Source organism: Heterodontus francisci, chromosome 2 (genome assembly GCF_036365525.1).
Source record: "Heterodontus francisci isolate sHetFra1 chromosome 2, sHetFra1.hap1, whole genome shotgun sequence".
NCBI lineage: Eukaryota > Metazoa > Chordata > Chondrichthyes > Heterodontiformes > Heterodontidae > Heterodontus > Heterodontus francisci.
The window spans coordinates 204,133,254-204,144,256 of NC_090372.1; the positions used below are offsets into that span (position 1 = coordinate 204,133,254).

At 44.7% G+C, this 11,003-nt stretch overlaps 1 protein-coding gene and 1 pseudogene across 1 annotated transcript; one reads left to right on the forward strand and one right to left on the reverse strand.

Annotated features, from left to right (window-relative positions):
- The first annotated feature begins 934 nt into the window (after window positions 1–934).
- crygn2 (crystallin, gamma N2) lies at window positions 935–6,804 on the forward strand. Its single transcript, XM_068051999.1, has 4 exons — window positions 935–955; window positions 3,320–3,568; window positions 4,263–4,408; window positions 6,669–6,804. Exons 1-4 carry the CDS (start codon window positions 935–937, stop codon window positions 6,802–6,804), a joined length of 552 nt encoding a protein of 183 aa, XP_067908100.1.
- Window positions 6,805–8,120: 1,316 nt separating this feature from the next.
- LOC137380206 (uroporphyrinogen decarboxylase pseudogene) lies at window positions 8,121–9,268 on the reverse strand (annotated as a pseudogene).
- Between the last annotated feature and the right edge of the window lie 1,735 nt (window positions 9,269–11,003).

Here is an 11,003-nt window from a genome sequence, read left to right on the forward strand (position 1 = left end):
AACGAATGATTTCAAAAGGAAATTGGATGGGCACTTGAGGGAAATAAACATGCAGGCAATGGGGATAGAGCGAGGGAATGGGACTGACTGGACTGCTGTACAAAGAGCTTGCATGGACTCGATGGGCCAAATAGCTTCCTTCTGTGCTGCAATGACTTCATGACTCATATTTGATTATCTTTCCTAGAAGGTTAGTGCAGTTTTGCTCCAGTGTGCTTGTACTATGGACTGTGGATCTGCTCCTGAGATGTTTCACATTACATCATGAGAAGGCACTTCCTCACTGAAGGTAAATGAACACTTACCCACATTACTCTTATACACCTCCTACAAGCTGGGCCTAATAGTCGCAATTCCAGAAGTTTGGAGCCACCTCTTTGACCAAGCTTTTTGTTTCCTCTCCCAATACTTCCTTCTATGGATCCATTTTTGTCTGTTTACACCACATGAAGCACCTGGGGAGTGTTTTGAAAGAGCAGCTCACTGTTTAAAGAGTATACATTTGACAGACCTCTGATGTACAAGCTCTACTGTACAGACATTATCATCCTACCCTTTTTTTTAACACACAGATTACACTTACTCTTTCAAATTCTGGCACCTGCTAGTCCCCTCCTGAATCAGTACAACCCCAGATCTCGCCAGCAGATTAAAGGCATTGAATAGAGGGTGCTAATCCTTGAAAATCCTCCCCCTTGAACAAATCCTTTGTTGGATGGTCTGCAACAGCCACAAAGTCAGCAGAATCCATTCGAAATGGTTTTGTGAGAGAAGCAGAATCTTTTCAGCCCCGCTTTGCAGTTCTATTGAGGAGGAATCCTCGCGAGAGATGGACTGCTCCCAGCCTCAGAGGTATATATTGGGGTGTCCAATTATTCCCTGCTGTCAAAAGCATTCTGGCACTTAGCTTGGTTGGACAAAATCCAGCAGCAGCATGTCACAGTACTCTGGCAAGGTGAGTGGCCAACTACTTTACTTTTATTAATAAAACAAATATCATGTCTGTAAGCAGTCTACTCTCAGTCAAGTCTCACTCCTGAGGCTTGATCAAAAAATCTAGGCTGACACTCCCAGCACTGAGGGAGTGCTGCACTGTCGGAGGTGCTCTCTTTCGGATAAGATGTTAAACCTGGGGCCCTGTCAACACTCTCAGGTGGATGTAAAGGAGCCCATGGTGCTATTTCAAAGAAGAGCAGGGGGGTTCTCCCTGGTGTCCGAGCCATTATATATTCCTCAACCAGCATCACGAAACCTAAAACAGATTATTTGGTCATTATCAAATTGTTCTTTACGGAATCTTGCTGGGCGCAAAAATGGCTGCTGGGTATCCTACATTTCAACAGTGACTACATTTCAAAAGTACTTCATTGGCTGTGAAGCACTTTGGGACGTCCTGTAATCATGAAAGGCGCTATATAAATGCAAGTTCTTTATTTTCTTTCTTTAACAACAAAGCTGATAAAGGCAAATTTCACTTCATGTATAGATTTTCTTTTTGATTCACATCCTAGGCAAAGGGTGAGGCCTTCACACTGCAGGGCAGCACCAGGGCTAAAGAGAGCGCGGATAGGAAGAGAAAGATAATCTACTACAGTCGTGGTTAGATGAACACAAACTTGCCTTATATTTCAATGGGGTGATATTCTTCTTTTATTATGTTCCTCAGCTGTTGCTGAGTGTAATTAGCTCACTACCTCATGAAGTAACTGTGTTGTTCCTCATAGACTTCTTTACTTAGAAGTTTGTGACTGATTTGTTCCCCTGTTTCAGATCTGCCATCAGTTAGTTACAATGAAAAGGTCAATATGTGACATTTGAAGCAAAGCAAACTTACTTGGCATAGCAATTGACTGTAATTATAAAGCAAACCCTGGCAGACATGCTCATTCTGTTATTAGGAAGCTTAACATGAATTTAGGCAGGAATTTATTTTATTCAAATTCAAACACCAACTTTATTAGCTGTTTTGAAATTATTTTCTTTTGTCTCTTAAGATTCCATCCAATTTTCTTCCTCTTCTCTCCAGTGGCAATGCCAATGGGGGGTGGTAGGGAGATAGGTCAGAGGAGATCATCACCCCTTGCCCACCCCCGCGCCCCCCACCTCCACCCCAGTTGGCCAATTTCATTTGTCAGAACTCGGTCAAAATTGACTGCAAATAATGATCTCACTTAAGTCTTAAATTCTCAATTCCGACTGTGGTGCCACTTTGAGTCTGACACGAATGGTGGCACGGGATCGTAGAACAGCCTTGTGGCTCTGTTGTCCTAAGTCGGACAAATGTGGAACCATATGGACTTTGACCCAGTCCACTCCAATCCTTCAACCTTAGCTCCACCACTGCTTCTCTCTCAGGGTTCCATGAGTGTCTTTATTCATCAATGATCCTATTCAACAACAGGAGCATCTCAGCCAAGCCCAATTCTTATGTCCACACAATTGTACTGCAATAGAGGTACAGTATTGAGTAATGTCAGCTCAGTGCAGTGATGGGCAAACTACAGTTGGCTGCAATGTTCTTGGACCAAGGCAGAGGAATATTGGACAAGGCTCTCTCTAAATCCCTCCCTTGTAACTGGTGCTGAAAAGTGCACATGTGTGGATATTTGATGATGACAGGGTCAGGGTTGCATGTGATGTCCCCAGTGATTAACTATTCTGGTCTCCACCATGGCTGAGTGGGTAGCACTCTCTGTTGTGGGTTCAAGTCCCACTCTAGAGACTTGAGCGCAAAAATCTAGGCTGACTCTCCAATGCAGTACTGAAGGAGTGCTGCACTGTCAGAGGTGTCATATTTTGGATGAGACTTTAAATTGAGTGCCCTCTCAAGTCGAGTGCATGGCAATATTTCAAAGATAAGCTGAGAAGTTCTCCCCGGTCCCCTGGAAACAACATCGCTAAAATCAAGCACAGATTATCTGGTCAATATCACATTGCAGTTTATGGGAGCTTGCTGTGTGCAAATTGCTGCATTTCCTACATTACAACAGTGACTTCACTTCAAAAGTACTTCACTGGCTGTAAAGTGCTTCGGGACATCTGTTGGTCCTGAAAGGCGCTATATAAATGCAAGTTCCGTCTTTTTTCTTTAACACTCACTATTTATACTCACATAAGGAAAGTGGCTCTTGAATGAGAAACTGACTGAGAAAGTGCCTTCCAGAGAAAAATGTTTTAAGAAAATTATCGATGAAGTTTCATTCTCTATCTGGTTAGCTCAATCGATCAGAGCTTGCTTTGGATTGCATGCTACTCGGGAACTGGCTAAGTGACATGACTAGGACATTAGTTGAGATGTTTGTGCTCTTTCCTCCATCAGATCATTTTCTACGAGGGGAAATGTTTCACTGGCAGAAAGCTAGAGGTGTGCGGAGACTGCGACAATTTCCAGGACAGTGGATTCATGAACAGAGTGAACTCCATCCGTGTGGAGAGCAGTGCTTGGATCTGCTACGATCACCCTGATTTCAAAGGACATCAATACATCCTGGAACGAGGGGAGTACCCTGACTTCCACCGGTGGAATGGCCACAATGACCACATGGGATCCTGCAGACCCGTGAAAATGGTAGGTTCAAAATCACCAGTCGTTCAAAGAAAAGAGCAGGTGTGTCCATTGTCTTGCCAGCTGGCAAGAGTGGACTTCAGCGCAGCCTTGCTGTTGAGAAAGCTCTGCGCCAGATCACAGAGCAATATGAATTAATTTATATCCCTTCTGGGGATTTGGCTGTCGCTGGCCTTTCCCTGGTTGCCCCTAAGAAGGTGGTGCTGACCCTGCTTCCTGCACTGCTGCAGTCCGTGTGGTGAGGAAAGGCACGCAGTGCTGTTACATAGGGAGGCCATTCATCCAGCTACATTGCCCCATCCCCACCCACAATCTCCCACCTAGTTTATATATTTTACATGCCGGTCTTTCTCCCCCATGAATATTTATCACGATGAGAGACGAGGGTGTTGTGAACATGCCTGGACATTGTTACCCACTGAAAGCATTCGATGCTGTCCGATCAGTAGGTAAGATGCCAACTATTTTTTTAGCTTTTATCTCGATAACCTCAAATAATGAGCTGCCATGGCTAACCGAATGGTGGGGCTGACTTGCCATGCCAAATGGTCTAATTCTGTTCTTATCTTTGCCACACGCTTGAACCCGGTAAGCATGGGAATTTTCCAGGATTAATGAACACGACATATGGGTTAGTAGTACCCATGTTAGTAGGCATGACTCCTGCTCACCCTTTACTTCTGACCTGTTCTTTCAGCATGGCGAACATTACAGAATAGAGCTGTTTGAAAACTGTGACTTCAATGGCCAGTGTATGGAGTTCTGCGAGGATTGTCCATTCCTGCAGGGTAGAGGCTGGAACAATACTTGTGTCAACTCCGTCAGGGTTTACGGCGATGGAGCGTAAGTATAGATTTCTCCACTGGCTTGAAACTCTTACCTGGTGCAAATTAAATGTAAATTCTTTGTTTGATAAATCATGATTATTTGACACATTTGACTGCTGTTACCACAATGTCATAAATGTTCCTCCTGTTGGCCTCCCACCCTCTCCTGAAAACAGTGGCCTAAAACTTTGATGGATCCTATTGAAGAGGTAAAAGTTCAGTGGGGTAGGACTGCCAATCACGTGGCACAAAAGGAGGCCATTCGGCTCTTCATGTCCCTGCCAGCTCTCTGAAAGAGCTGGCCAAGTAGTCCCACTCCATCCTCACAGCCCTGCAAATTTTAAATATATCTCCAATTGCCTTTTGAAAGTTACTATTGAATCTGCTTCTGCCACACTTACAGGCAGCACATTCCCACTCACTGAGTTAATAGATTTCTCCTCCTCTCCCCTCTGGCTTTTTTGCCAATTGTCTTAAATCCATGTCCGCTGGTTACAGACCCTCCTGCCAGTGGAAACGCTTTTTCTCTATTTACTTTAATAAAAACCCTTATCGTTTTAATCACCTCCAATCTCCCTTTAACCTCCTCTGTTCCAAGGAATACAAGTTTCTCCATATAACTGAACTCCCTCATCCCTGGCACCATCTTAAAAATTCGCCTCTTCACTCTCTTCTCGGCCTTAACATCATTCCTAAAGTATGGTGGCCAGAATTGGACACAATATTCTAGCTGAGGTCTAACCTGTGCTTCATAAAGGGTTGCCATAATTTCCTTGCTTTTGTACTCCATGCCTCTCTTTTTAAAGCCAAGAATCCCATGTACTTTTTTTTTAACAGTTTTGTCAACTTGTCCTGCCACCTTTAGAGATTTGTATTTGTGGACCTCTATTCCTGCAGTCCCTTTGAAGTATTACCATGGGATTGATAGGCAGTGGCCAACTAGTGACCCTAGCACCAATCCCAGGGAAAGGGGATATTTAAATACTCAGGAAGGATGTCTAATGCCTGTAGATGAGCTCCAGAGGCTTGAAATTCAGAGGCCATCCTGCTGCTCTGAGAGGAATCATCCCAGCCTCTCATCGGACCAAAGACAAGAATAGAAAAACCCTTTCTGAATCTTCTTAGTAGACCTTGACAGCATGGACTCGATGGGCCGAATGGCCTCCTTCTGTGCTATAATGACTCTATGACCCTCTGGCCATCTTTATGATTCGAAACAAGTCCTTTGCCATGGATCTTCCCTCGGCCCACGACAGGACCAGTAGCTCTCCGCAGGTGGAGGCCCAACTTGGCCTACAGCAGATGAGCTGGGTATTCCTCATGGGGTATCCCAGGACTAGTGCCAGAAACATCCCCAAAGTTGTCCCAGGATGTAACAGGGGTGGGCCTAAATAGTGTTAGCCTTCCCACCCCTCCAATTCACAATATCGAGAGGGAGGTATGAGGAGTGAAAACATAGAAACATAACAAAATAGGAGCAGGAGTAGGCCATTCGGCCCTTCGAGCCAGCACCGCCATTCAATACAATCATGGCTGATCATCCAAACTCAGAACCCTATTCCCGCTTTCTCCCTGTATCCCTTGATCCCTTTAGCACGAAGAACTAAATCTAACTCTTTCTTGAATATATCCAGTTTTGAATAAACCCAGTTAACTCAACAGAATCCAGGGACTGCATCTTAGAACAGGTGCATAGCAACAGGGGGGGAGGCCATTCAGCCCCTCAAGCCAGTTCCGCCATTCAATTAGATCATGGCTGATTTGTATCTTAATTCCATCTATCTGCCTTGTTTCCATAACCCTTAATATCCTTACCTAACAAAAATCTATAAATCTCAGTTTTGATATTTTCAACTGACCTCCATCCTCAAAAGCTTTCTGGGGGAGACAGTTTGAGATTTCCTCTATCCTTTGTGTGAAGAAGTGCTTCCTGACATCGACCCCTGGTCAGCCTAGCTCTAATTTTAAGGTTATGCCGCCAGAGGAAATCGTTTCTGTCTGTCTACGCTATCAATTCCTTAATCATCTTACAAACTTCAGTCCGGTCGTTCCCTTAATCTTCTATACTCAAGTGGTTTGAGCATTTAATGGTGCAATTTTTGTTTGTGGGAATTCAACTTTGTTATAAAAAGCTTGCATGAGTCAGCAAACTCACTAATATCGTACTAAAGGGAATGAATACAAGCCCAGTCTGTGTAACCTGTCATCATTATTCAAGCCTTTTAGTTCTGTTGCAGCTGTTTAATTATTTGCCATTTTTTCTCTCTAATCCTCAGATGGGTTTTATATGACGAGCCCAACTACCGGGGCAGAATGTACATAGTGGAACGAGGCTATTACCATTCCCACACAGAGTGGCAGGCACAAAATGGAAACATCCAGTCCTTGCGAAGAGTGGTCAACTACTTCTAGCAAGCCACAAAATGCCTCCTTCCATCGAGATCAAACCTAGACTGTCAGCATTAATACCTGCAAAATAAATAAAACTATTAAAAATAGCATTCACGGCCATGCGTATTCTTTCCTGGATTTTGATCACTGGATTAAAGATAGGCCTCACAAAGTAGCCTGTAATCTTGTTTTACCTCACATGTGGAGAGGCAAAGAAGCTCAACACCAGCCAGAATAAGAACTTGCGTTTATATAGAGGTGACATGAGGAAAAGCTTTTTGACTTGACCAGTGTTTAGGAGTTGGAATGCCCAGCTGATAGGGTGGTGGAAACAAATTCAATAGTAGCTTTCAAAAGGAAATACAGGAGAAAACATTGCAGGGATATGGAGAAAGACCAGGGAAATTTTTTTTCAAAAATACACTTTATTCATAAAAAACTGTTAAAAATGCATTATAAAACAGTTCAAAACATCACCAAGTTGACATTCCAAAAAGTGCAAAGGAAATCAGTTTTCTTCAATACAGGAGTGAGTTGCCTCACAACTCTTCCATTCCATTTTACCTGCCATGTACATTTTACAGCAAAACCATATTTGGTATATACAGCCCAAGGGGTTTCCCATGGGTCCAACCCCTCAGTTCACTCTGGCGGGAGGACCTTACACAGTGGTCTTTCCCCATTGAGCCTTTGCAGCGACTGCCCCAAGCTTTAGTGAGTCACTCAGCACGTAGTACTGGACCTTGGAATGTGCCAGTCTGCAACACTCGGCCATGGACAACTCTTTGCACTGGAAAACCAGTAGGTTTCGGGCAGACCAAAGAGCGTCTTTCACCGAATTGATGGTCCTCCAGCAGCAGTTGATGTTTATCTCAATGTGCGTCCCTGGGAACAGCCCGTAGAGCACAGACTCCTGTGTTACCGAGCTGCTTGGGATGAACCTTGACAAAAACCACTGCATTGCTTTCCACACTTGCTTTGCAAAGACACATTCCAGAAGGAGATGGGCAACTGTCTCTTCCCCACCGCAGCCACCTTGAGGGCAGCGTGTGGAGGGGGTGAGACTCCGGGCATGCAGGAAGGATCTGACGGGGAGGGCTCTTCTCACCACCAGCCAAGCTATGTCTTGGTGCTTGTTTGAAAGTTCTGGTGATGGGGCATTCTGCCAAATTACTTTAGCAGACTGCTCGGGGAACCATCCGACCGGATCCACCATTTCCTTTTCCTGTAGGGCCTTGAGGACATTCTGTACATTCTATTTGAAATAGAATCTGTTTTTATTTCATATGAAAGCTATTCTCTCCTGATGAGCCAGGAATTAATATTCTTCTATTGATTATCAGTGCAACTCTTCCAGTTCAACACATTGTTCCGATATGGGGTGTGTATCTTAGTTGAATCCTTTCCACAGAATAGTATACTGAATGTGTTATTCATTCTTGCATCTGTCGTGAGTGTGTATGTAAAGCATCCACAAACGTGGCCACGTGTTCAGGATACATGCCATGCCCCAGGTTTGCGATGTAGCGCTGCGTACCAAACTCTTCAATCATCTTCTTCACCGTTGCACTTATTTTATCCTTAGATGCATAGACTGCACAGGATCCACGTTACCTTGAAGGGTTACTTTCTTCCCTGTTCTTTCACGTGCAACTTTAGGCTGAATAGTCCAGTCTAATCCCACCACCTGGGTATGCCCAGATTGTAAAACATCTTCCAAGGCATAATGGGCGTCTTTTGCAAACACAATCATTGGCACTTGATCTAGGCCCAAAACCTTCAGTTTTTCCTTCACTTGGTGGGCGATCTCTCTGAGGTACAGCAGCGAAAACTCACTGAACTGCTCACTTCCTAGCTGCCCAGTATGAGATTCAAACACCTGCAGTGCCTGAGATGATCACATTCATGAGAATTTTCAGCAGCTTGTGACTGGCCTCCGGATACTGGTACAGCCAGCGTTTTGCTTTAGCCATTGTATTCGAGCCATCTCCTTCGATCATGTAAGCCATCAAAGTCCACGGGGCTCCCGAGAAGCTGATGAGAGGGACTTTTCCCTTCAGTTTGTGGCGGGTCAACATTATAGCCTGGAACACGTATGCCAGCTCCTGAGTAACGCCCACATTCTCCTGCAACATGACAAGATCCACAGGCTCAGTCAGCGGCTCTGGAAACATTGGGCCTTTTCCAGGAACCATGGTAACTTCCATCCCCAATGCCTGAGGTGTCACCAGAATGTCAGAGAAAATGATAGCAGCATCTAATGAGAACCGTTTGAGGGGCGACAACGTCAACTCACAGCAGATTGCTGGATTACCACAGGTTGTGAAGAAATCCTGAGTTGCTCGGGTCTCTTGGAATTCTAGGAGATACCTTCCTGCCTGCCTCATACACCAAACAGGAACATAGTCGGTCACCTTGCTGCTTTGAGAAATGTGTCATTTTTCAGTGGAGGAAAATCTTTGGAGACGGAAAAGTCTCCATCCATCCATCATGTCGCTCCGGCTCCTACTTTACCATTCCTCCCCTCTGCATACAGGGCACTGCCATGTTGAGAGACCGCAGCCCGCCATAAAGAGCAGGGAAGTGGAACTAACTGAATCCTGTTATCCCAGGAACCAATCTAGTGAACCTTCACTGTACTGCCTCCAATGCAAGTATATCCTTCCTTAGATATGGCGACCAAAACTATGCACAGTACTCCAGGTTTGGTCTCATCATAGCCCCGTATAACTATGGCAAGATTTCCTCATTCTTGTACACCAGTCCCCTTGTAATAAAGGCCAACATGCCACTTGCCTTCCTAATTGCTTGCCGTACCTGTATGCAAATATTTTGTGTTCCTTTTGTACACCCAATTCTCTCTGAACATCAACATTTAAAAGTTTCATGCCTTTTGAAAAATATTCTGCTTTTCCATTCTCACTACCAAAGTGAATAACCTCATACTTCCCGCATTATACTCCATCTGCCACCTTGTTGCCCACTCATTTAACCTGTCTATATCTCTTTGCAGCATCTCTGTGTCCTTTCAACAACTTGCATTTTCACGCAGCTTTGTATGGTCAGCAAACCTGGATACACTACTCTTGATCTCTTCATCTAAGCCATTAATATAGATGGTATATAGCTGAGGCCCCAGCATTGATCCTTGTAGCATTCCACTAGTCACAGCCTGCCAAATTGAAAATGCCCCTTTTATCCCTACTTTCTGCTTCCTGTCTGTTAACTAATTTTCAATCCATGCTAATATATTAGTCCCAACTCCATAAGCCCTTATCTTGCCTATTAACCTTTTATGTGGCACCTTATCAAATGCCTTTTGGAAATCCAAGTATACTACATCTGCTCGTTCCCCTTTATCTACCCTACCAGTTACATCCCCAAAAAACTCAAAAAAATTTGTCAACCATGATTTCCCTTTTGTAAAGCTATGTTGACTTTGTCTGATCATACTATGATTTTCTAAAGGCATTATTAAGACTTCCAAGTGCATTGCACCTGTCATCACTATGGTGCCTCCACGAGGCTGAGAGCTACGTAGATAGAATGTTTCTGGATGTGGTCACCCTGCAGCTTAAGGGTGCACAGGCAGAGAGGGAATGGGCGACCACCAGACAGTCAAGGGGGACCAAGCTGTAGCGCAGGAGCCCCCGGAGTGCATCTCGCTCTGCAACAAGTATTCAGTGCTGAATACTGATGAGAGTGATGGTTCATCTGGGGAGTGCAGCCTAACCATATCCATGGCACCATGGTTCAGCTGTACAATGGGGCAGCAATAGTGATAGGGGATTCGATAGTTAGGGGATCGGGCAGATTTTTCTGCGGCCGCAGTTGTGAATGCAGAATGGCATGTTGCCTCCATGGTGCCAAGGTCAAGGATGTCACTGAGCAGCTGTGGAACACCCTAAGAGGGGAGAGGGTGAACAGCCAGAATTCCTAATTCATATCAATGACGTGGGTAGAAAAAGGGATGAGGTCCTGCAGGCAGATTTTAGGGAGCTAGGAAGCAGGGCCTCAAAAGTAATAATCTCAAGATTACTCCCAGTGCCATGTGTAGTGGGTATAGAAATAGGAGGATAGAGCAGATGCATGGAAGATGCTGCAGGAGGGAGGGCTTTAGATTCCTGGGACATTGGGACCAGTTCTGGGGAGGTTGCACCTGAACAGAGCCAGGACCAATGTCCTCATGGGGAGGTTTGCTAGTGCTGTTGGGAAGGATT